This window comes from Labrus mixtus, chromosome 16, assembly GCF_963584025.1.
Source record: "Labrus mixtus chromosome 16, fLabMix1.1, whole genome shotgun sequence".
Classification (NCBI taxonomy): Eukaryota; Metazoa; Chordata; class Actinopteri; order Labriformes; family Labridae; genus Labrus; species Labrus mixtus.
This window is the reverse complement of record NC_083627.1, coordinates 15,982,597-16,009,469: the sequence shown is the minus strand read 5'-3', so window position 1 is coordinate 16,009,469 and position 26,873 is coordinate 15,982,597. Positions and strand designations below refer to the sequence as shown.

General features: G+C 40.7%; 1 protein-coding gene across 1 annotated transcript in view; it reads right to left on the bottom strand.

Moving 5' to 3' along the window:
• Positions 1 to 1,715: 1,715 nt before the first annotated feature.
• Positions 1,716 to 26,873, bottom strand: part of csmd2 (CUB and Sushi multiple domains 2) — a 220,753-nt gene continuing 195,595 nt past the window's right edge. The window contains exons 56-72 of the mRNA XM_061060012.1: positions 25,037 to 25,225; positions 24,332 to 24,505; positions 21,995 to 22,177; positions 18,823 to 18,999; positions 16,854 to 17,033; positions 16,465 to 16,638; positions 16,108 to 16,281; positions 13,360 to 13,433; positions 13,129 to 13,240; positions 12,626 to 12,805; positions 11,213 to 11,278; positions 9,793 to 9,954; positions 9,471 to 9,583; positions 8,719 to 8,806; positions 6,376 to 6,508; positions 5,607 to 5,784; positions 1,716 to 5,033 (exon numbers count right to left, since the gene is read on the bottom strand). Of these exons, the coding sequence (XP_060915995.1) occupies positions 5,625 to 5,784; positions 6,376 to 6,508; positions 8,719 to 8,806; positions 9,471 to 9,583; positions 9,793 to 9,954; positions 11,213 to 11,278; positions 12,626 to 12,805; positions 13,129 to 13,240; positions 13,360 to 13,433; positions 16,108 to 16,281; positions 16,465 to 16,638; positions 16,854 to 17,033; positions 18,823 to 18,999; positions 21,995 to 22,177; positions 24,332 to 24,505; positions 25,037 to 25,225 (2,339 nt within the window). The 3' untranslated portion in view covers positions 1,716 to 5,033; positions 5,607 to 5,624. The remainder of the gene's footprint in view (positions 5,034 to 5,606; positions 5,785 to 6,375; positions 6,509 to 8,718; positions 8,807 to 9,470; positions 9,584 to 9,792; positions 9,955 to 11,212; positions 11,279 to 12,625; positions 12,806 to 13,128; positions 13,241 to 13,359; positions 13,434 to 16,107; positions 16,282 to 16,464; positions 16,639 to 16,853; positions 17,034 to 18,822; positions 19,000 to 21,994; positions 22,178 to 24,331; positions 24,506 to 25,036; positions 25,226 to 26,873) is intronic.

Genomic DNA, 26,873 nt, shown 5'->3' with positions numbered 1-26,873 from the left:
GTCTGCTGAAGTCCATGTTAGTCGATTTCTTCACAGGTAACCCTTTTGGTGTACAGCAAGAGATCGACTCTGCATCTTTGTCTTTCACTGTGTTGTTTTGTTGAGGCGTTCGAGGGCCGTGTTGGTCTGGCTTAGGCGCTATGGGTTGTTATGAGCTCTAGTCTCATTCAGAGGCTAGTTGAGAGATCTACTGGACATGAAATATTGTCATGGAAAACAAAAAGGTAATCACCGTGGCATGAATATAAAGACTGTGGTATTAAAAAGCAGCTCTGTAAATATTTTGCAAGATCGTACTATAGATAAATTGGACATTCTGTTTGTAATTCAAGGTTGACACATCGGCAAAGCATATATTTTCCATTACTGCGTACAGACAGAGGAGCAGTTGTGGGGTTACAAATATTGAACACAGTACAGATAAATAAATTTTGATGCACTCAGTGAAATGAAATACATTCAGTAGTTTTCAGTAATAACTGCACTCATCTGATCCCAAATGATGTCACAATTGGTCCCCTCTTATCTCCATTTATAGAATCAAATTCATCTTAGCTCCATAGCTTTTCAAAAATACATCTCAGCTCCCTCTCCCACATGCTTCAGTCCCGTAGACACACTGAAATGGGCTGAATAGTGAAAGCAAATTGGATGGAATAGGTCTGAAAAACACAGCAGTTAGTGTGGCTTTGTCGTATAACCATCGATGTGCGGTGACAATGAACGATGGAAGATTACAAATGACAGTTGATGCAGAATATGTCACACAGCATGGCTGATGGATAGCTTGGTTTTTCAGTACATGTTCACTGTGGCCTGTGCCAAAATCGGAGCGCTCTAACTGCATAAAGAAACGGGTCATTTTTTGGCCTAACACTGACAGTGAGAAGATTCAGTGAACTCAGTGCCAAGTGAAAGAACATAGCTGTGATGTGTTTCATGTTAGAAGTGATGGTGAGCAGGAGAGAAGTCAGAGCTGTGTCTGACTGATAACGGAAATGAGCCAAGGATGAACCCAGTTTCTGTCTTAAAATATGTAAAAGAGAACCAGGAAGTAGCCAGCTGCTATCAAGGCAGACTCTACCCCAAATCGTAAAGCACGGCTCTATCCAGTACTCAGTCATCCTCATTGTCATTTAACTGAACTGAACTTTCTTTGAGAACTTTCTGGACTAACCTAGTTTGACTAAAAAGGAGCATATTTCTATAGATGTATTGCCATTAAGTGAAAACTCTTATTCCTGCATCAAAGTTTATGTTGATTAGGACATTTTGAAACAAATTTGGCTAATGATTGATAACTGTCTTTGGTTATTCAGGGTAACCTTTTAAACTCTCAAAAACACACAGACCCTCAAAGCAAGCACATAAAAACCCATGCCATTGATCCTTGCGCACTAAGATACAGTACAGTTGAGCACATTTCTGATTCATAAGGGATAGTAATTGATGGTTTCTCTGACACGAACAAGTTTTTTTCTGACAGTTTTTCTCCTAAAATATTACAAACACAGAGAGCAAAGCACCTCTTCGGTAGACGCATCTCTGAGTGTATCTGGGTTATACATGCAGAGATTATTACAAAGACTTGACTGAAAACCAGACAAAAAAAACGTCCATCTATCTGACACAAAAACCTTTCAATAACCCCCCGTGCTTTGTAAAGAAATGATGAGGCTTTGAATCCTTAAACACGAAAATAGAGCCACTGGAGCCATCTCATCATATCAGGGGGTTGTACCAAGGCACTATCATGAATGTAAAGTGCTTATTGGAGACTGGTGGAGGTAAATAACATGGGAAAAAAGGTATGAGTCTGGTCCTTTGAAACCATTTGATTTTCTTGAGACTGAGCCCTTGTTGGTTTAAACAATCATAGTTGTGTTAGCTTATGCTTCTGTGTAATGTTTGTCCAGTTTGACAGCCTATAACGAGTCAAATAGAATTTGTTCCATGCAGAGTGTGAGGGGCATCATGTCCTTTCCCACTAGCTAATCACATTAGTTTGTTTGATTCCCAACACAGCTTTAGGATGTGTTGTTTCATGTGCTAGATGTGTACATGGGAGAAATGAATGACGGGGGAAAGATCACATCAAGGTGACCTCAACAGAAACTAGAGGAAATGCAATGAAGGGATAGAAGTATTTGAAGCATTTCAAGAATAAGACAATGAACCGTGCAATGCAACAGCCGCACCAAAATATGAGATCTGAGTAACAATGTCTTCAAGCTAATGCAAGTGCAACTGCTCCTCTCCCGTGAAATCTCCAGGGTAATTCAATCGTTTCCTTTTCCATCAATTCACGACCTGAGCAGGCAAGGGGCAATATTCTATCTGTACTGTCGAGATAAGCGAGAGCTTTGTAAGTAATAAAATTGTAAAAAGCAATTACCGACCAACAGCGAAACTGATTGAAGGAACAATACAGTGATTGGTTTCAAAGGCCTGGATTTCTGAGAAAAATTATGTACTGTAGGTGACATTAAAGACTTGTGTTTAAAAAAAAAAAAAAACCTGTTCGTATGGAGGTTGAAATGACTGTGAAAGCCACAAAGCTGCATTTTATATTTAAAAATGACAACAAAGAAACAAACATTTTAGTCTATTTTTTCCCTTTTCTTCTAACATGAAGGGAAATATGTCAAAGAGAAAGTTGCAAATCAAAGAAGTTTGGATATTTTTGGAGTCAAACAGTATTCAATTGACTATGTGTCCTGTCAGTGGTAATAGTAAGATGAATTCAGGATTCAATATGGGTTCCACAGTGAAGCAGGGCTAAATTAAACCAAATTGCATGTAATGGCTCAATTTACTGCAGTGAAATCTGAGCACTATTCACCCCACTCAGCATCCACAGGATACAAAGGTATAGGGACAGAAAGTGGAAAATAGGTGGGAGCAGGGTGTTTGAAACGCAGTCATTTTCCTCTTTGAATCGGCTACTCGTACGCACATCATGAGGTTCACAAAAGCGTTCACATTTTGAACTCTTCCTCATCACCATGCCCGTCGTTCCACTACTGTCCTGTTGTTAAATCTGATGACTAGATCCCTCCTGTGTCGCCAATTCAAAACAACATTTTCTGTATATTTCTCCCCAGTTGCCATAGATTAGAGAAGTGTCAGCTTTAGAGGCATAAACACATTTTTTTTTCTCCCCCATATCATATTCATCATTTCCAATTTAATGCATGGGAGTAATCAGTATGCCAGCAGCTCCCCTGCTGTCACAGCTCTGAGGAAGCCTTCTGCAACGTTTTCATGACGAGCGAAAAAGCAAAACAAAGCAACAACTACTCTCTTTTAAAAGAATGGAGCTGTCAGAAGTTAGCTTGGAGGAAAAGACCTGAATGTAATCCAGGGGGAGCAGTTCACTGACTCATCCATTCTTCAGACTCAAGCGCCTTCAGTTGGACATTTTGTGGGAGTTTAAACATGACCACACTTTGATCTCTGTTTTCCTAAGGCCAAGTTCAGAGCGCTCATACTGCGTCTTTATCTCAGAGGGGATACAGTCCATACCACTTTCAAGCCATAGAAGCATGGGAATGTTTATCCGGGGTTAAAAAAAGAAAAACTCTAAGTTGAAGGTTTTGACATCAGACTTGCAGCCTTTCCAAAGAGAATGTACCACTTTTTACTCCTTTGCTTGGTGCTACAGCTTGTTCTGAGTTTTGGTAATGAAGACAAATAAAAGACGTGGTCCAAAGGCTTTCCATGGAAATGTAATGTACTGCAGTTTCCGTCCTTCCTTTGAGACAGCCTTTTTTTTTTATTTTCTCCTGTGGTGCCTCAGTGTGACATTGGTACCAATGCCTACAGGAAGCATAACAGACTATTGACTCTTGGTTGTAATTAAATGCATCAGTCAGTCTGTCCCTGACACAACAATGGAGGGTGAATGAATCACCATCAACAAAAAGAGGCAGTGGACAAAAGTTGGAGCTAGACACTACCTGGGATTTCATTTTCTTAAGAGGATCTTCACATCGTCATTTGTTTGTTCTGGTCCAGAGCATTTAGATATTGTGATGAACCTAAAACCAATTCTCACTTTCTTCTTCTTCAAAATAAAAGGTGGTTTGTTTGGTGAAATCTTTGGGGCCAAAACAGACAGCAGTTATTTTGCATGGATTGCAGATGCTGCCGTTACAAACGTGTGCACAACCCACATGCAAGTACACTCTCTCTCTTTCTCTCTCTGTCTCTCTCTCTCACATAAGTTCACTCAACACCTTCACTAAGTGCTTTTTTCAGCAGCCATAGCTACCTTTAAACCCATGCTCTGGACACAGCTGCCTCATCCAGCAGAGAGTCATCTCTGCATGAAAAAATGCTCTAAAAGTAAATCGTAATGTTAAAATCTGTCTCCAATATGGCCTTCAAAAGTTACTGAATTTTTTATTCATTCTCAGCCAGACGCTCAGGCCTCTGATGAAACCTTTCAAACAGCCTCAGGAGCAGACGGTTTAGGAAAACAGGGTTCCCAATTACTCATCACATAAAGCACGCCATGTGAAGAGAAAAAAAACAGGGAAATATAAAAGTAAATGGAAAACAGTCCAGACTGTCTCTCTTTGACTCAAAGGCCAACACAGGGCTGCCTGCCTTACAGTTCACTTGCACAGAGATCACTGTTAGCTACTGGTCAATTTCTTGACTTAGAGTTGACCTATAAATTCCCTTTGGGTTTAGGCGGAGGGTGGTGAGAAAAGTCATCACAGCTTTGCTTCCAGCATCACTCCGGCCAGCTGCAGTGTCAGGTGAAATATTTCCCTTAAATATGGAAAATGATCAAGAAACCATGTGAAGTTATAAAAGCATGTTGGAGTTGGAATTAGATACAGTCATTGTCTTCACATGGTTCCATTTTTTTTTTCTTGCCTCCTGCAGGTAAGAGCCTTTCCACTGGAGATGTTTCTTGAATGTGTTTCAGTGAATAAAATAATCTTTGTCTTGGCTTCTGCTCAAGGAACAATGGACGTCCTCCGTAGGCAGGCGAAGAATGTGGTGCACTCCTCCTTCCCTTACTAAATCAAGGATGAATGCATGCATGAAGGGGGTGAAAATGTTTGTAGGATAAGGGCAACAAGGTATGAAGGGCAGGGAAAAGAAGGAATGCAAAGAAAACAGACAGAAAAGTAAGGAAATCAAAAGATGATTAAGGGAACAAAGAAGAAGTAATAATGAAAAGAATGGATATAATGATGAGGGGAATCACAAAGAAGAGAACACATAACCATTAATGTAAAACCATCATCACTTTTAAATGAATAAAAAAAATCATGTTCTAGCTTTTTATTTAAGAAGTCTAAACAAACCAAACGGAAGTCAAGTATGAGCAAAAGATCAAAGGAACCACAGAAGGAAAAAAAAAATCTAATCACAGCTTTTCTTATCCTCAGGAAAACTTGGAAACTGGATGCTGAATGTGCGTCTTGTTGCTTCAGCAGTTTTGACACCTTGGAAGTGTGATTAGCTCGAGCTAGCCACAAGCTTATAACTTCATCTACTTTCAGAGAAATGTGCATACAAGGATGCCTGTTACTTTAAGTGCTTACTTTATGATTAGTCCATTTGACCTGGTTTTACGTGAGACTTACCTCAGGAGGAAGCGGTTGCTATACGGCTGTGCACACTGTGCTGACTGTGAACTCTGTCTCATTGGCCATGATGTCAGTGGGCTGGATGTTGCGGTCATACATAGGGTTCTCGAACGTAGCTCGTCCATTGGTGTTTTCATGGCCCACGTAACCATTGAAGGGGACTTTGGGTCTTCTTCTAAAATTTAAAAAACAACAACATAATAAACTATGAGTTCACTTACACTAGGATCTGATAATACACTACTACAAACTCAACCTAAGGCAGACATACTTGTCATCTTTATAGTTGAAACGTTTTGCGATCAATCAATCATTTTACTGTAACTTGACCCGTGGATTAGAAACAGATGAGGATTTGGCTTTACTTTGTGATGAAGTGAGAATCATATAAAGCAACACTCCACCATTTTTATGTGAAAGCTTAGTGTGCAAGACGATCTATCAAAGATGCCAACTCAGTCTCATGTTTCAGTGTCAGTTTTCTAGGCAGTGGAATCATTCTTATCTAGAAAGTGCAGATGTTAACATGGCCTGAAGTCCACAGTCTAAATATCTAAATGTGTTGAATACATCAAAATTATGTAAATGTATTCGTCAGGTGGAAGATAATTTATCTAAGTTGATTAAGCTTTTATTTAGAAATCAAAAAAGACTCTTATTAGAGAGATAACTTGCAGAGGTGAATTAAAGCTGTGTTAATGTTTATTATACATAATGACAATAATGAGAAGTGTAAAATATAGTATACAAATTGTGTGAACCTTACCTATGCTTGTAGAGGTACAGAGCGAAGCCTGCAATGATCATTGCTATAAAAGGCACTAGGATGGCTGCTGCCACTGAACTGCTGTTTGACGCAAAGTTGTAGCCGGGGTTGTCTCTGCTCGGATCTAAACTCTCTGCAGGAAAACAAAGAAGACAAGGAGATGTATTTATTTAAGCATCAAGAGTACAACGTTACTTCAGCAGCAAACATTATAATCAAAGAAAAAGAAGGAGACTAATGAATTAAGAAAATAATCTAAATGATTGATTTCATCCTCTTCCAAGAAAGTGTAATAATATAATACAAATAAAACAGGAAAAAGTGAAATCAAATGACTTGTTTGCTGAAGATATCTAACTAGAGTGAGCAAATATAAATTTTTATTGAATACTTTAAAAAAATAATTTACCCCCTGGGAACGTCACATTTCATTATTCTTACAATGACTCTTAATGACTGACACTAAAGGCCAAAAGCTATGAAGTCATTTCAGATTTATTACATCATTTATGAAGGTGTGTGTCTCAAAAACAGCTCCAGTGGAGGAGCAACAGCGCACCTGTTTGCCACAGAATGCCAAAAATCCTCCAATAAAGGACGACTGACAAACAGAAAAGGAATTCAATTAGTTGGCCCTGTGGTGTTTGCCAATCAACCCCCTGCTGCATGAGCGCAAGCACAGAAACAAACGCACCAACACATCCACACAGGTGAAATGCAGTCGCTGCTATGACACTGCTGAGCTCAAACAAAACACAGAATCCTAAACAAATTGAGTAGGATTGGTTCCAAGACGTCAAGCCCACCTCCAAGGTGCGCATGCCTTTTTTCTCATAGACACACATACACATGAATGCCCTGGCACCAGCCCCAGTCCTCTGTATTAATAAAGAGCTGTTTGCTCAATCAGTGTGAGCTGAGGCAGGATGGAGAAGGGGGGGGGGGGGGGGGGGGAGAGACTCTGCACCTGCTGTTCAAGCATCTCGCCCATTACAACAGATTTTCATATCCACTTTCACCATGTCCACAGAACCATCCCCGTGCATACACATGCTTAATCTGTGTTAACACCTATTTCAAATTGGTCAATTCCTCCTTCCTGCTCATATGTGATCTATTTTTATAACTACACTCCTGCTCTATAGTCTGTCTCACTGCCAGTATGAAAGCACATCCAATCTGGGCTCTGCTTTTAAAAATCGACTAAATTCATGTGAAACCTGTCATCAGAAACAGCATTAACATAAACAAATAGTAAGAAGCAGTGTCTCTTGTGTTAACTGCTTTAAATGTGTTTGCATGGATTCAATTTTCTGAGATCTGTGTCACAAATGGAGTAAGAAATACATTAAAAAAAATCTTCTTAGAACATATATCACAGTTGTTTTTTTTATTTTACAATCCCACTTGGGTAAGTTTCAACTTGGATCATCCTTTTTCACTGCATTGGAACAGTGGGTGGCAGCAGTAAACTAGTATTGTGACCAGCCAAAACAGTTCCAGCATCAATTTAAAATGCACCAATTAAAATGCACATCCACATCTGCAGAGAGAATCCCACTGATTCTACCTCCTTCCTCTACGTGTGCTTTATTTAGTTCACACAGAAGAGTGGGGAGTGTTTGCAGTTGCAATGCATCAAACCATGGGGAAAAAAAGCCCCCCCACAAAAACATATCCAACAAACACATCTGCTTGACTGCAGCAGCAATTCGCCTCCATAGAGAGTGGATGTACAGATTTGCTGTATACAAAATGAAACAAAAATCCCACTGAGGAGCATCACATGGTTTTGTATTTCTAGGTCAGAAACATGAAGCAGAATATATGGATGGAACTGCAGCCTTTTGAGAAAGAAAATAAAAATAAAATAAACAACTCTCTGAAGTAGCAGTAGCAGCAGAGCTAAAGCTGCTGCAGGAAACAAAGAATGACACACAGCAGAGAAAGGAGGATATTACTGTATCAAAACAAAGAGATGCGAGTTTACTTGATATGGCAATGACACCACAGGCATCAACACACTACCCACAAACTCCCAGAGGAAAGACTTTGTGAAGCTGTGTTGTGTGTGCATGTGCTTGAATATAATTCATGTTTGTGAACTGTGTTTGCCTCTCTATAGAAATTGTTTCATATTTGTCCAAGTAAATAAATGATAAATTCAACACACTAAATGCATGCTTTGAAAGCACTTGCTGTTAAGCTTAAGGATGCTGCACACATTCTAAGTGATAGATTTGATTTTATGATAGAAATCAAGACACATAAAAAAAGACTGTCATCCCCCAAGGGAACATATGCTCACACTGGTTTCTATAACTGAGTGGTCAGCTCACTTACCCAGTCTCTGGAGACCAAATTGGCCAAAGCCTTTTCCTCTGACAAATCCCTGGTACACAAAGGAGTTGGATGAAGAGATATAGGACACCTAGAGAGAGAGAGAGAGAGAGAGAGAGAGAGAGAGAGGAATGGAAGACAGACACTTTATATGTCACATCTAGGCTTTACAAAGGAGCATATCATCAAAGTGTCAGCAGCTGGTGCACGCGGAAAATGAAATATCATGTCAGAGGAGCTGAGAGGCACTCTTATAGCTGACATTTAATGTGACGTTTTTCTGCTCAAGAGGACAAACATAAACACGCTCTGACACACCACAAACACACTCACACACGCAAGCATGTTACACAAGGGGAAAAACTCACTGCATGTACGAAAACACCAGTGTGCTGTTGGGCTTGTGAAACATGCACGTAAAACCACATTCAGCAGCACACACACTTAGACTGTGACCTGCTTTTTTAATTATATCTTGAGTACGTGAGCATTAGAGGTGTCTGGGGTTCGGGGATAATGTGGGAGAGGAGTGGAGGGGGTCTGTCGAGTCCTGATTACCAGGCAATGATTTAACTGACATTTTAATTAAAGAGAAAACTCTGGGTGGGCCTTCCATCTCCCCAGAGTGACAAGGTTAGCGTGTATGTGTGCTGAAGCATATTTCACAATAAAAGGTGTGTGTGTCTGTGATGTAACACCTTTGCAGTTACAAAGAGGGGTTCACATATTGGACCTGACCCTGGACTTGTACTTACATGTCCATCTAAGGCCCAGTTATCTATTTTGAACTTGTTGACAAAGATCTCCACAGGGCCTCTGATCTGGTGGACCTGAAGCAGCAGCTGAGCTTCCTCCCTTTTATAAGTGCCTACAAGAAGGAGAAAAAAAGAGCGGCTTACATTTAGTTTTTGGAACAAAGTCTGCATTGCTTGAAAAAGGATAAAACATTCATAACAGATATACAAATATAAAAATTAATATAAGCACCAATGTGGACAATTTCACCCGACACTGCCAAAAAAAAGACATGCGTGTTTCTGCTTTTTGAATTGTCTGTTCTACTGTCTGTGTACCAACCAGCTAGTTTGAGTTCCACTCCGCTGTGGTCGATGAGTGTCCCGTTAACCCGGTTGCTGAAGGGTTCAAAGGCAGTGATGCTTAGCATAGCCGGCTGCTTCTTCCCCAGGTACTCATAAGATCCCCTCCAGAGAGAGTTCTTAGCAAAGACGCCACCTGGGACTGACAGAGACAAAGAGTGTGAATACAGGAGGCTAAGACAGCAGGGTTTAGTTTACTATACTGTGCTGGACTACTTTGCTTGTTAAATTATTCCCCCAAGCTGAACAGCAGGGGTTATTTCACAAACAGGGGTGTGAGTAAGCAGTTGTAAGGGTATACCACAAAAAATGATTTTCTAAGATGATACAAACAGTTAGTATGATACCAGAGAAACATAAGTGAATACAAATAAAAGTAATCCTAAATTCATCCTTTCAGGACAGATTATATGTATTTTACTCTCATACACTTCACGTTTTACTTTCAACTTTAGTAGTATTTGATGATCTTTAGTGTTACTCATTTGTACTGTAATTATTTTTTTTAAAATCTGGCATTAGATTTTCCTTCAGGATTGATAAAGTTTTATCGTATCATATGCTCATTGAGAACCATATTAGCAGTTAGCAATTGTAATTATAAATCACATTTCATCACAGGTAAGCTCAATGTGCTGTACATAGAGGTTAAAAACATACAAATACAATAATTAAAAATTGTTCCCAAAGTCATGAATAAGATACAGAAATCAAAACAAAAAAATCATACACACCACATAGCAATCATCAAACACCGAAACCAAAAGGAAAACTATTGCACAAACAATAACCACACACACACACACACACACACACACACACACACACACACACACACACACACACACACACACACACACACACACACACACACACACACACACACACACACACACACACACACACACACACACACACACACACACACACACACACACACACACACACACACACACACACACACACACACAGTAACTGTTTGTATGCTTGGGAGAGTAGATGAGCTTTAAAAGTAGAGACAGTAGATATGGACCCTCAGGTAAGCAGGTAGTTTGTTTTAGAGAGAAGGACCACAGTAACTAAAGGCCCCCTCTCTGGCCATTGATCTAATTCTGGGTATGACTTCACTTGATGACCTGAGGGCCAAGGTTGTGTCATAGTCTGTGAGCAGGTCAGAAACATACTAGTAGCTGAACCATTGAGTGCTTTATGCACTAATAAAATGATTTTGAAGGTAATTCTGTATTGCAATGGGAGCCAATAGAGTGTTTTGAGGACGGGAGTGATATGACAAATGTCCTTGTATGCTTTAGGAACCATAGTTTTTAATAGAAAACAACTATGTATCTGAAATACATTTCAGTTAAAACATCTTAAAATATAAGAAGGGCCTGTCTTACCTGGTAATTTAGAGGGTGGCTCTTGCACTGTCCCCACTGGGCTCTTACCACTTGGGCGGTTATCAGCTGAAGAAAAAAAAACACAATTTACAAGTTTGTCCTGTAAACAGGTGAAGTGCAAGCCTTAGGAGGTGATAATAAAAAATACAATTTCCTCCTTTAACACAACAGCTCCGAGGTAATTGCCATGAGAGGATATCACCATCAGCTCTTCATGTCTACCTCCACAACTCACAACCCCTGCAGTGGCCTGAGTGAGAGCTGCCAGCGACAGGACTTGACTCATGCATCAAAGAGCAGCTCAGTTGTCCCCGTGGGGGCTACGGCTATGTCAGAGACACAGCCGCTCCGCTTCAGGGAGAACACTTTAATAATGCCTTACTGCTCACACGGGGCCTCAGGACCACGCCACAGTAGTAAACATACACCCACACAGGCAAACAGAGCAAGGAGGGCTTTACACGAAAATATAAACAAAGACAGGTATACTGATGGTAGTTTATGGGCACAGACATCACCTCGTATAAATGTATACAGACACAAGCAAACACATGCACACACACTCCCACAGCCCTGCACTATATTAGCTGCCAGTCTTTTGAGCCGCCCTTCCATCCCTGCACCCACAGGTGCTGTTAATATCCTGTATTTGCTAAGGCCAGTTCTCTCTCTTTCCTTCACTCTTAATGACACAGCTGTTAAAATACCCATCACCCTCGATATTTTAGCAGCGGCTGGGCATGGAATACATCAAACGGATATCTCTCTTTAGTAATTCTTTCTCGTTAACCCATTAGCATTCATCTATCCTGAGTCGATGACTCTATTTTTTCCCTGTATGTATTTAGACCAATGCTTGGAGGTGTCTTAATGGCAGTCTATTTGTCTGCAAGACCTTGTTAACACTGCCTCACCATTTATAAGAGGTACTTCTGCTAACCTAATCAATGGGAAGCTTTGGCCTAATCAGGTTTTGCACGCCCGTTAATGTTTCCGAGCTTGTGTGTCTGCATGTGTGCGTGTGTGATTCCATGCACTGTAATTGTGTGATGGATGGGCCATTCAAGCCTGGCATGTGCCTTAGAATAAGCAAGCGTTAACAGAACTGTTCATCAACATTAGCTGATTCCCCAATTTCCCAACCTGAGTCACCACTGACTCCTGCACCATTACAAAGCCCAGTTGATTCAATTAACACTAGTAATGGAAACAGCACATTATTTATATAAGTGGATTTTTTCTAAAGTGTTCTAAACATCTACGCACTTGCCTTGGAAAGTGGTTGGTCATGTGCTTACATCTGTAGTGTCTAACATTGTGTTAATGTCTATGTGTGTGTTTGTGCCTTTGCATTTTTTCATATGATGTATTTCCCTACATTCCATTATAGATGCAATGCAACCATATTTATACCTGCACAGAGAGGTTGTTTCCCAGTCCAGCTCCCATCAGACCTGCATGTCCTGTGCTCTGATCCTCCGGCCAAGTAGAAGCCAGGTTGACATGTATAGATCAGCGTGTAGCCAAGGGATGGCAGTTCAATGGCTCTCACATCAGACTGGGCTGGCAGCTCTGGTTGGCTGCAATGGTGGGCTGGACAAAGAGAGGAACGGAAAAGATTAAAGACACCAAAGAAGAAGAGGGTTGGAGGATTTTAGACACACAGGTCAGATGGAGGAGATGAATCTGCAGAGGGAGCAGAGGAGCAAATTACAAAGAAAAAATGTACCACCAAAAAGTTGAAAAGAATCAAGGAAGATCATATGTAGACAACAGTGTAGGCATCGTACTAATTGCAACATTTGCATTCACTTCTGAACCCTAGGTTATGTTTCCCACTTCACTATGCATATTCATACTTACACATACTTTGCTATAGATGTTTTTTTTTTAACACAAGAAGTCTGAGTACTTACCAATGCACTCAGGCTGAAAACCACTCCAAGTAAGGTTGGGGAGACAAGTGCGAGAAATCGAGCCCTGGAGTAAATAGCCCTTTCTGCAGCTGAAGAACACAGTGCTGCTGATCTGTCAGGACACACATACAAGAGCATGATGAGCACACACATCTGACATAACAGAAATAATATTCAGAAGGGACAGTCTAATCATATGCAATTGTTACACTCGATTGCTTAAATTCTTACTTGATAGCCTTGGCTGTTGTTTTGATTTCCAAAGAGAGGAATGCCAGGGTCTCCACAAGTAGTGTGAGTGGGATCTGAAACACATACACATCCTTTATGTGATTTATACTCTTAAGTTGAAGCAAGCTCCACTTACATGTCACCCACAACAAAATGAATTATCACCTTGGAGACATTGTATGGAAATTACTTTTTCACAGATCTGGATTGTATTTCTGACTGTTGGAGCGGAGGCTATGAATAACTACATGCAGACAAACATACACACATACAAATGCTTGTATGCACAGTACACATATAGTATGTGAGCCAGCATACAACATCCGAAACAAATCCTACAAAGTCTGTCATTGGTTATCTGAATCCACTCTCTATCCCCGCTGAGGGGAGATTATCACACAATGGTGCACCCTCTAGACTCACCAGTCCACACACCCTGTTAACCAGATGACAGACATTTAGTAAAAATGTGTTTCTTGTATTCTTCTTCTTATACCAACAACTGTCATTTGACAACTTCATTTTACATTCTAACTGCTGTTGATCATGTTTTGCTCATATTGGCTTTGGTTTAAGACAAACAAGGACCCTTCTTTAGATTTAATTATATTTACAGCCAACAGCACAGATTAACCAGCTTCATTATATCCTAAGGTCCTACTACATGCCCAAACGTAGTGGTGCAGTGGATCTCAAACTTCACAGTTTGGATTGGATTGGATCACATACTTTTGTCAGGATAGGATCGTTTTTTCAGATTGGCCAAATAAAAGTGTATATAACTAAATTTCCATAAATAACAAAAGAAGCAGCAAGATAAACCTAAACGTCCCTTTTTATTTGGAAAGTGCTTCATAAAATCTGAGTACAACAGACTGTTATATAAAAAGCTGCATCATTTCAATAACAGCATTTGAAATCAATTATCAGGGACATCAATTTAAAAAAACAAAACAATTCAATATTTCTCATCTAATATTTGTTTACAATGTTAAACAGGTAGCATACACACACCAATCATTTAACAGATGTGTGTGAACAGGCCGCTCCTACAGCGCTTGTTTTTGGATGGAACACAGTATTATTATTTTTTTTAAGATTTATTTTTGGGCACTTTGTGCCTTAAAAGGAGAGACAGGACAGTGGATAGAGCTGGAAATCAGGGAAAGAGAGTGTGGGGAATGACATGCGGGAAAGGAGCCACAGGTGGGATACAAACCTGGGCCGCCCGCTTGGAGGACCACAGCCTCCATACCTGGGGCACGCGCTTTAACCAGTGCACCATCGGCGCCCCCGGAACACAGTATTTGATTTGGGTAAATTTACAGCTACAAAAACTACAACATGCTGTAACGTTACTAACATTAAGTTTCTGATTGATATTATACACAGCCACCAGCTGATACATGCATGATTAATACAGACATGATGAGAACTAATGAAACAAAACAACCATACCAACAAAATATCAAGGCTTAATGACCCCATCATGTGTGAAAGATGATTTCCCCCCCCAAAAAAAAACAAGTTTGAAAAGGCTGACTTGTCTTTCCATTTGTACAGCAGACCTTCATGGTTCCTACTACTTAAACTGCCTTGTTCTCTTTGAGAATCTGTACAGGGATTTAGCGGCTTTTATTAATACATTTATTTCACACAATGCTGATAACTTTTCCATCAATCTGCAGATAACATGCAATTCGTACAACTAGGGGTGATCCAACTGTAATGAAATGTACTAAAATGTTCAAAACAGGCTAACAGATTAAATTTCACTAATCTTGGTTTGACCTTTCCCACATTCCAGACACTAGGGATTTTTAATCGTGCTAAAACAAAGTGGCTGATAAATTATTCACAGGTAAAGTAGTTCCAAGAGATTTTTTTGCTGTAATAAATTGATGTACAGACTTTTATTGGATCTTTTGTTGGCATATGTGCATATTTTATAGCACTTTAAATACCACAGTAGACCTACAGTCTTGAACAAATCATTCTATTGTATTCATACATTTTTTTCTGACCATAGTTTGATTTGCTTGAAGGTTATTACTTATAGAATGTTTATCACAGGAAGGAGCAATACTAGTGATGACAAAAAGGAAAAACAAAAGTATAAAGTTTGATACTGGGGTTGATCTCATGAAAACTGTTAAGGGAGCAGTACTTACAAAAATGTTTGTCACTTTTACATAATTCATTTTTGCGTGTTTATGCACGGGTCAATGGTGCAGTATTTTGGGTGGTATGGTTGGAGAATCGGGAAGTTTCAAAACTTAGACAGGATAGATGGGATCTGATGTTACAAAGCACAGCTTGCCTGTTGATATTCTGGTAAAACAGGCCTCTATTGCAGTCTGGCATTGCCAGACCTAAAGTTTCTCCATATTGTGTCCACAACAATTTGACTGAACCTGGGGCTACGCTTCAACAGGTGAAACAGATGTCCTGGGCTGCTTTGATTAATTAAAGAAATCAAATTGAAAAACAAAATCAATGAAGCTTGTTGGCTGGGTCAAATGGTTTTTGCATGCATTATTTGTTGAATGCAGAGGGTCAACAGGACTCACAAGAAAAACAATACTGAAGCAGAATGCAAGCCAGCCAATACAAAGCTTAACTAAGACAAATTTTTGCCAAGAACCACCTTACCGCGACCAGTATGCCATTGCTTTGATTATTACATCAAGTACTGAAGTCAAACTGATTGAACGTTACTCTATACTGAGTAACAAACAGTTAGCTTACCAATGCAAGAGGGTTGTGTGCCACTCCAGGTGCCATCGTACTGACAATATCTTCTGGTAGAGCCCACCAGGATGAGGGGAGGGTAGCAGGAGAAGGACACAGAGGAGAGATAAGTGAATCCCCGATCCTCCCTCCTCCCCTGGGCTGGCATACCGGGGTCTCCACAGAACACCGCTGCACAGATAAGACAGACGGAGGAAAGAAAGAACCAGGGAAATTTGAGGTGACACACTAATGAAGTTGTGGTTTTGAAATGTCACACAAGGGGACATAGACACTGTACATGTGTGAAGGAAATGTCAGTAGAATACCAATGACGTGTAATGTAATTAGTCATTCCAGTGTGGTGCCACTTACGGAAGCACTGGGGTTTCTCTCCGCTCCAGTTCCCGTTGCCCTGGCATGTTAACACAGTGGGAAGGGACAGCTGGTAACCTTGGTTACAAGAGTAGCTGATGCTAGAGCCCCAGGTGAAGTCTGTACCGACAACCTGTCCTTGAGGGATGGTAGGTGGTGGACCACACACGATCGCTACAAGGAGACAACAAGGCAGGAACTCATGGTCTATACATTTTGGTTTAAACGATAAGATGAGTTACATTTTGGCTGAAAGTATTGCAGTGATGCAAGGTAACTACGTTTGTAACAACAACAGGTCCTCCATTATCACTTATTATTTTCCTCTACCATCATTTGGATCTGACTTTAAATTGCTTTGTCATTCATGTTATCCTTAACAACTTTACCTTTGCAGTGAGGTTTGGTGCCATTCCAGGTGCGGTCCTTGGTGCAGGTAAGAGTGGAGGCTCGGTCAGCATCCATGGTGAAACCGGGAGCACACTGGAAACTGACTGTGCAGTTGTAGTTGAAATCATTGCCCAGCCTCAGCCCATTAGCTGGTACTCCAGGGTCAGCACAGTTGATTACTGGAGTACGAAAAAAAGGATAAAAAGCAGTATGAAAAAAAGGATAAAAAACACAACAAAAACTAATATCTTATTTTATTCAACACACAGAGTTGAACCCAAGGACAGAGATGCAGAGGCTATTTGTTTGGGTAAAAGGAGAAGAAAAAAATCAAAGGAAAAGTTCATACATTTCACATCTGCATCATCTCCAAGTCATGAGAGTCGATGTTTCAATTTGTTTTGTATTTAATTGTACTCTATAAGGCAGGCGATCAATATCACATACTTAAGATGAAATTCAACAAACTTTTTTAAATTATACAATCAATAAAGCCTCAGAGTTAATGAGCAGTTTACCTTGTAAAAACAACTTAACTGTCTGAAAAGCTACATAGTATGTGTGCACCTTTGGTAAGAGGCAGGCGATTCATTAATGGAAAACCAGTTTTAGATGATGTATCAAACAGTATATGTAAAAAAATCACTTTCTATGGAACTGACTCTTCAACAGCATCAATTGTTGTCTCTGAAGGAACTGTCCTTTGATTGTCTCCAGTTCAGAGCTTTGAACTACACAAAGACTAAACCTTGTGATAAATCTTGTACAGTAGCTCCCTAAAGCTCCACAATGGACGACATTTCTCCTTGATTATACTTTAAGTCCTGCGGGGGGGGGGGGGGGGGGGGGGGGACAGTGTGAGTGAGTAACAACAGAGATAATTCCACTGTGTGACTCAGCAGCTTCATAGCTCAACACTGCTGAAACGTGTGAGATGGAAAAAAAAAAAAGGGCACAAGTTGCGCTGTTCCAGTTGCCTTGGGACCAAAAAAAAAAAAAGAATTATTGAATTCATATGACCAACATTCCAGTGAAACTCCCACTAGGGCAAGGTAACAGGAAATGTAGTGTCTCCCCCTTGACTGAGCAAGCACTTACATTTCCCACTGGGCTGGTAAGAGTGTGCCGCCTGGCACTACAATGTCTATCTAGGAATTTGTGTCATGAAAAAACAACCTAAAGAGCAGAGATACAGTGACATAATTCCTCCTATTGCATAACATTGTTCTGTGATAGTCAAAGGCTAACAGTCTATTTTTCCTACAATATCATAAACATTGGATCATGATAATGTATGAAAATATAATGTCTGGGTTGGTGTACGTTTCAACTATAGTGGGTATAAACTTGATTGAAAAAAAAAAAAAATCTCACTAGTAGGTCCATTTAGCACTAAGCCTTTAATAGAACGGGGAGAAAAATCATCAGGAGGGCTCCAATTCACACATCCATGGAATTATAAAGGTCTTTTAGCGACATTTGTTGTCAACATTTACCCTTTCACTACTATGGATTACAGAGTCTTGGAACCCTTTTGGGGATGCTTAGGGTTTATCCTCTCTATTCAAAAGAAACTAGTTCTCTTAGTGACCTCTATTTGCCAGGGTCTCTCAGCTGTGTAAAGCAGCTGTGTGGCTTTTTTGAGGCATAATGATAAAGGGATGTCTTTTCAGTGGAACATGCCTTCTACAAATGTCCTTCTATACAGCCAGGGATCAGTCATGTGTGAGAAGAAAAAAAAGGCAAAATCTAGCATAAAAATATATATGCATTACCTCCATGGTCCCCTGTATTTTCTCCTATTCGATGAAATTTCTTGCATTATATAACCTTTTATAAATGTTACTCTATAGAGCCTAGTTGTGTGTTGTGCTTTTGTCAATACTTTTTCCTAAGTTGTTAAATGTAAACTGATGTTCCAGTACAAATAAACACCACTGGCCTCTCCCTGTGAGAGTCTTTAATTACCAGAGCACTCGGGCATGTTGCCTGTCCAGGTCCCGTTAACAGTGCAGTGTCGGGTGAGCAGTCCAGTGGAGTAGTAGCCCTCCCTGCAAGTGTAGGTAATGGATCTGGAAAATGTTAGGCCATCGTGGATCAAGATCTGGGCATTCCTTGGGGTTCCCGGGTTTCCACAAGAGATCACTGAGAAACAAAGAGAGCACAGCAGACAAGGATTCAGTATTATTCATTTACAGACTGATCCACAGTCACCATGGGAGTACGTGTTGAATAGTAATGTGTGTCTAGGGTAGATCGGAGAGAAGAGTAATGGTCAAAGGGTTATGTTTCGACGAGCTAAGTGCAGATTCAGTCTGAATTAGAGAACGGCAATTTTTAAACTTAAAATATATATTTTTTAATTCTAAATGTCCAACTACCACCCTAAATGCCTGTAATGTTTCTCTTTTTTGTTTGGTCAATTTGGTGGTAAATACAAGTTTTTAAACTCATTATTTTCTTGAAAGTTGATCAGTTATAATCAACCACCCCACATAATTGTGGGGGATTACGTTTTGTGTTTTCCATGCATCATATCAGGAAGTATATTTTTCTGAAAATAAATCCTTACACTGACTGTAATACAATGTATTTATAAAATACAGTACGTCTATTCTGTAAAGTCAACTTAATGCTGTTTTCTTGTCTGTGTCATTCCTTCTGTTCTCCTTTTTGTATCTGGTTTGTTGTTCCTTTACTTCTGGTTTTCATCCACCCACACAACTTCCCCTACGTCCTACTTCATAAGATACTTTGATGGACATATCCTTTGCTCAGAAATCCCCTAGGTGTCTGCCGGCCGGCAGCACTGCTTCTGTTCATTACAGTCTCCAGCTTGCCCGGGGCCCTTAGAGCCCTGTGGGCTTCACCCTCCCCTAATGACCAGATGTGGCCTGGCCCTTGAAGTCTGTGCCAACAGAGAACAGGTGGGCAACCTCAGCTAGTGGGCATACCATACACCAGAAAGGGAATAAGACATTGTGAGGCAAGGTACAGAGGTGGTGTGTGTGAGAGCAGAGGGGGAGTTACGCATAAAAAAGCACAGTTGAACACCGCTTGAGAAACAGGATGGAAATTCTGCAAACAACACACTGTGTAAAAAAGATAGGAAGAAAAGGGTTGTGTGTTCATGGAGAGTAAGAAACCGGCAGGGGAAATACAGTATAACTACAGACAGAACTTGCCAACTTGGAGGTGGATAAGTGCAACTGAAGGTTTATGCCTGATTATTGTGATTCTAATGTTTCAGGGGGACAAGTAAAAGCCTTTGAACAGAACTGCAAGCAGATCACACACAAATCATAAAGCGCAGACAAAATGAATCAATTCTGATATATGAAATGACTAGTGTTACGTAAAACCCAATAACAACTGACGCTGATGTTAAACAGATGCAACAGACTACATCCATGTTGGTAATTTTATGGATATTATCTAAACCAAAACTCTTCAAACTGAAGTGTTTTTAAAATATCACCACTTGAGATCATCTTTAGCAGGCTCATTCAATTTTACTTTTGCTGTGGCATGCAAGATGTTTGAAAGCACTCTGCACTCTGGTTTTTCATTGTTTTTAATGTCTTAGTCTTGTCTCAGCATTAATAAGGAACAGTCGAGGGCCTTAAGACCTATATTGATTGGATGCACGGACTACTACACATTCAGGGAATCTGCTTTTTCAGGTGTTGGCAGCAGAAAGAATGAGTGCTGCAGAAGGCAAAAAATTAAAAGCCTTATGGAGTTGAATCAATAGATAATGTCACCCATTCTCTCTTGCTCATTCACTGTTAAACATATTTGCAAACACATGCAAATTGGTGATATTTCTTTCCTTCAGTTTGTGAAGGCAGCAGCTAATTGCAAAATTAGTGACTGTTTCATCAGTATAAGCCACAATCTTTGTACTGAAGGAAAGCTTAATACGGCAATTCAGAGGGGGATTTGTTGAGATCAGTTTGCTTTGACAAGACATCAAAATTGAGAAATGATGAAAGATAAATTTTTATTAGCAAAAAGTGGTTATACTCTCTAAAAGAGTCATTAAGGCTACTATTTGCTCAAATTGAAGGGGATTATTTGGTTCTTTAACACCGCTGCAAATACAATTCAAATCCAAGCTAACACAAGTTTGTTAAACTAAAGGAGAGGCAGTGATTACAAAAACTTTGGAGGAGAGAAGGAAATAAAAACAATGCTTGGAAGAAAACAAGTTATCAATGTGAATATGGTCATAAACTCGTGTGTCATTTATGCTTAAGTGCACGAGAAGTTCAGTGAACAATTTCAAATTCAGTTACACAGCCATAACTCTCCAGCTGGCCTGTCATATTGTTACATGATGGTCTAATACTGTTTATTCATCATTGCTCCTGCAGAAGTCCATCAAACCATTCATCCATTCATTTCCCACCAGTTATTCTGGTTCAGGCTGCAGTGCCGGCAAAGTAATCAGTCATCAAAACATTATTTTCTTCAGTGATGTCCTTTAGCTCATCTTAAGGTATACCAACGGGTTTCCCAGGCCAGATGGGATTTCTTATCCCTCCATGGTCTTCTAGGTCTGCTCCAGGGTCTTCAGTTGGATGTGTCGAGAATACTTTTACTATTCCTGAATTACCTCAACTGACTGCTTTCAATGCAGAAGAGCATTGCTCTTTCTTGATATCTCAGCTCTTCACTTTGATCCCAAAGAGTTTTTCTGGAGTTCAGCTACTTCTTCAGCACACAATGATGGAAGTCAACCTAATCTACCTATTTATCTTATCCAACCCTCAGCTTAGACCCCAACATTCATAAGTGGGGAAAATAAATAAAAAAATAGAACTGCTGACACCACATAGGGTTTAAGGAGTATAACACCGAGAGTACAGTAAACATACTTGGCCTTATAGGCAGGAGAAATAACCTTTGTCCTGTCAACCAATGATCAGTGTAAAGAATAAGAGATGGGGAGACAAAACTACCTTGGTCCCTAAAAACTAAAGTCTGGAGTCTCCTCTTTCATGCAAGCTTTTTAATCTTGCAATCTTTTAGAGAAGTGCAACCTTGTTATAAAAGATTATGTGTGAGCGTTCCCTCCAACCAGTCCAAATAATTCAGATATAGAACATCTCACACAGTCGATGCATATATTCCTTACCATGACACTCAGGTTGGGTGCCGAGCCAGGTCCCATTGGAAAAGCAAGTTCGCTCTGGTGAACCCTTCAGCATATAACCAGGCTCGCAGCTGAAGCGGACAACACTGTTGACTGTAAACTCTTCTCCCAGACGGATACCATGTACAGGAACACCTGGATCTCCACACAGTCCGACTGATTCACCTGGAAAAGAGATAATTACAAAAAAGTTAACATCTGTGACAAAATGATACTCATATTAATTGACATTATAAGACTATCAGTAGTGAAGAGCATGCATGAGAGTTGTATTCTCCACATTACAGATGCTTTCACTCACTCCGACCACTGTCATCTGGCAGGAAACCAATTTCGACTAGCTTCCTTTTTACATGACATTACGTTAAATCTATTTACTTTACATGCAGAAAAATGTGACATAGCATGTGATTTGTTTTCATTTGGCAAACATATATACTAGTGTCCATATTAAAATTATAAACCCAAATTGTTCCTTGCTGCTGTTTACTGCTCTTATTCGACATTGGACAAGGTGGCTGTCAACATCACTTTTCAGAAAGTCAGGAATATCCATTATTCAGCAGTTGGCCTGTTTTGTCATGTTACTAGATGATCACATCGTGTTCATTCATCACTGCTCAAGCAAGTCCATCAAACTATCCATCCATTCATTTCTCACCAGTTCACCAGGTTTAGATTTTAGAGCTGGCTATTTAATCACTAGTCACATCACCCCCACCCTCATTCACCTCCACTGGCTCCCGATCAAGTCCCGCATTCAACATAAACTCCTCCTACTCACCTACAAATCTCTCCATGGTCTAGCACCACCGTACCTCACCGACTTCCTCCATCCCTACACCCTGTCCCGACAGCTGCGGTCCTCAGCCACAGGCCTGCTCTCCACCCCCCACACCAAACTGCGATCTTTTGGTGACAGAGCCTTCAGTGCCTCAGCCCCCACCCTCTGGAACTCTCTTCCTACCGAAATCCGCACTGCTGCATCTCTGGTCATTTTTAAAAACCTCCTCAAACACCACCTGTTCACCAAAGCATTCAGTCTCATCTAACACTCCCCCCAGCTGATCACCCACTTCCTTTCTCCTTCATTTGTTTGTCTCTTGTTGTCTCCCATTACGCCCCCCCACTTTGTAAAGCGTCCTTGGGTTTCATGAAAGGTGCTATATAAATCTAAGTTATTATTATTATTATTATTATTATTATTATTATTACTAGTCCACACATTGTTTTACTCAAGTGATGTTGTCCAGCTCCTCATAAGGCCCAGGACAGATGGAATTTCTAATCCCTCCATGGCCTTAAGGTCTGCTCCAGAATTTCCAGTTGGATGTGTCCAGAATACTTCCACAGTACTTAAAGGAACACATCCTTATACAATTCCTGATTTACCTCAACTGACTGCTTTCAATGCAGAAGAACAGCTGTCCTATACCAAGCCCTTTCTTCAAGCTGTTCACTAAGTCCCTGAAGGGTTTCACTCTTTGGGGCAGCTCAAGGCTACAGGTGAGACTGGAGACCTAAAATAACCGTTAATCTGGGAGCATTAAGAGCACTAAGGGTCAGCTCCCCCTTCAACTCAGTATTGTAGATGCCATATGAATCAACCTATTGATCTCACATTACATTTAAATTAACAGACCCCAAAACATATATAGATGTAATGAAAAAATCATTAGATCGTACAGTTTGGTAATTCTTTCGAAAAGCTAGTGTTCATCAATGTCACTTTAAAATGTCAGCATACTATTTGTTTTCTGCCCGGTTGTCGGTGTGGCCTGATGTGTGCTGTAGGTTGTGAGTTTCTGTCACTGTCTAATTTTGTCTTTGTGACATCTTATGGTATTTTCTTTGTATTTTGGCCATCTAAATGTGCATTTCTTGAAACCATCATGACATTCCTCAAGTGTATTAGGAATATGAGGGCTCTGAAGCAAATCCCTGTAAGCGGAAAGAGTATGGGGGCCTATATCTTCATAAACCAGTGGAGGGGCAGGCGACTCCGTTCTTCAGCCTGTTATGAGCGGATTAAAGCAGTTTTATGGAGGACACTCTTTTTGCCCTTGAGGCCTCTGGAGCTGGCAGACAGCTCCATCTTTGTTCCATCTACTTTAATTATTACCTGCTAACAGCTGCCACCCAAACTTTATTTGTTGGCCTTGCATTATGAGGATGACTGGGTGTTGATAATAATATCAGAAAGCAGATAGCTTCAAAAAGGCTAAGAACGCTGCACCAACAACTACAATGATTGGTTGAACTAAAAAGTTATTTTCAGTTGAACCGTTCTAAATCCTCAGTAAATCTGGGTTTCCATACCGGAGCAGTGTGGTGGCGAGCCGCTCCACTGGCCATCCAGCTGGCACATTCTCGTTGTGTTGCCGATGACAGTACGCTGGCCGATACAGCTGTAGCGGATAACTGAGCCTACTGTCCGACGGTCTCCTGAGATCTGGGCGTAGGGAGGCATGCTTGGGCGGTCACACAGCACCACTGTCCAATCAGAGCACAAGATGAGAGAGGGAGACAAATGAACATGTGAAATCACCCAATGGCTACTAGTACTGGAGAAGGTTTAAACATCCATCAGTAGTTCTTACTGAAAGTAGCCAATTAGTCAAAGTGTTAACTGTTGAGTGACGTTGGATTTGTACTTTTTTTTTACTTTCCAACTAATTGGTAGACCTAGTTCCATCTGAATGCTTCATTACTTTTTCACACTGAGCCTGGTTAGATTTTAAAAGGAAAATCAGATTTCCTACTTTGAATGGAAGCAAACCAAGAAGGGCTGCTAAATGGTTAAGTTGGTTAAAAGATTAACCACTTAAGGATCATCATTTATGTCATTGTGATGGGGAAAGGGCTTAACATTTGCATTTTCTCTTTCCTAAATATGGATCATTTCCTACTTTTCTTAATACTAAATATTTTTTCTTGTTAGTCTTTCGGCCTTAGAATGTTAGTTGAATTAAAGCAGTTTTAATCATGCAGCAGCAATTACCCCCGAGCCCTTGCAGTACTCACACAGACACTTTGGCAGGGAGCGATCCCAGGTACCGTCCCCCTGACAAGAGATGGAGCTGGTTCCCAGCAGGTAGTAGCCCGGGTTACAGCTGTACGACACAGTTGTCTGGAAGCTGTAGCGATGCGGCCCACTGGGCAGTATCTGCCTAATGCTGTTGTCTACATGGCCCGGCTCTGTGCAGTTCACAACTGGAGAAATAGATGACGACAGGACAGGATTAGGAGACAAAGAAACAAGGACAAGTGACAAGTGTTTTAAGTTAAGGATCAATTGAACACATATTTTTAAACTTGAATTTCTGAATTATTGTGAGAATTGTTTTATTTGATATGATATGAAATTATATTTAAAACTGCCCACATTATATTTAAGTTTTTTTTTTCTTTCATTATGAAAATAAAGGGTATAATTTCATATAGATATGAGACTCTCTCTTACACACTGAGAACATTAAAATTTGTTTTTGTTTCTACTCTCTCTGTCTTCACAATCCACAACTTCCAGCCATCCAGAGTCTATCCATCCATCCACCCCAATCCAAATGAAGTAGGAGGCGGACTCCGGAAATAAACATTTGCTTCATTAGAGCCAGTCTCCTGCTGGCCGCTGTGGTGCAGAGATGGTGATGGATGGGGAGCTCACAGGAGAAGAGGCACCATGTCAGTTAAGCAGCAGATGGAGGGAGTTAGGGAAGGGGAGAATGAGGGATGAGTGAGGAACGAGGGATGGCGAGGGGGGTGCTGTACAGAGTTAGAGAGGAAGAAGCCCTGATGGTGCAGAATATATTAAAATTCATGACAGAATGTCAGGCTACGAATGTAACCAGCAGAGATCCATCTTGAGTGTCTCAGATACAAGACACCTTACACTGCCTCAACAGAGTCGGAGAACAGTGAGTAACACTTGCATTCTATTATGTTCTGTGAACCACAACTAAATGTGTACTATGGTGCCAAAACTGAAATGGCTTCTAAAACACTGTGTGGGAGTGCCCATGCAGCCTTAATGCCTCAGTTTGCCTTGCCAGTCTTGCCCGATGAGCATGCCTTTACCACCGCCAAAATGAACCCATTGTATGCTAATGCACCTAAAAGCTTTCTCATTTCCATGCTCCCAAGCTGGCCAGCACATCTAAATCATCCCCAAAATACCTATTATAATGTATTTCTTCCAGTGGAGCCCTGACCTGTGGTGCCATCATTTACAACTTACCGCATAATAACACTACAAAGCGCATTTGAATCAGTGGAGCCACTTCAGCGCAAGACTTTCCAAGCTTGGAATTCAGCTTTGAAAAGAATGTGCTCGGGCAACGAGGGGCTCAAAAGTGATCCAGCAGTCATCTAAAACGTTCGACCTCCTGGTACATTTTTGTGTGCTGCCCAGTGGGCAGCGAGAGAGGAAGCACAAGGATGAAAGAAAAAAAAAAGAATAAACGTGAAAGGGGAAGAAGGGCCGAGGTAATTCATCTCTGTTCCACTCAAAAGTGTGGACCATGATCGACCTATCCTCCTACTGGACTACTGCCAAGTTACAGCACAGTAAGTGGTGTGTCTGAGTGTGTTTTTTTTTACTACCGTGTGGCTCTTGCTTTTTATTGCTGAACAACAAATAAACACACGAGTCATCCAAAGAAGGCGGTGTTGTGGCTCCGTGTCTGTGACTCAAAGTGCTGTTGATTAGAGAGGGATAGGAGACTGGCCAGGCTGACAGTGCTTTCCTGCTTGGCGCATTATTGATGGAAGCAACACAGTCTTGGTTAAACTGGACTGGGGAAATCGTTACCTTTGTCCTACTCAACCCCCTCTGTTTTCTATGCCTTTTGCATCCATCCAC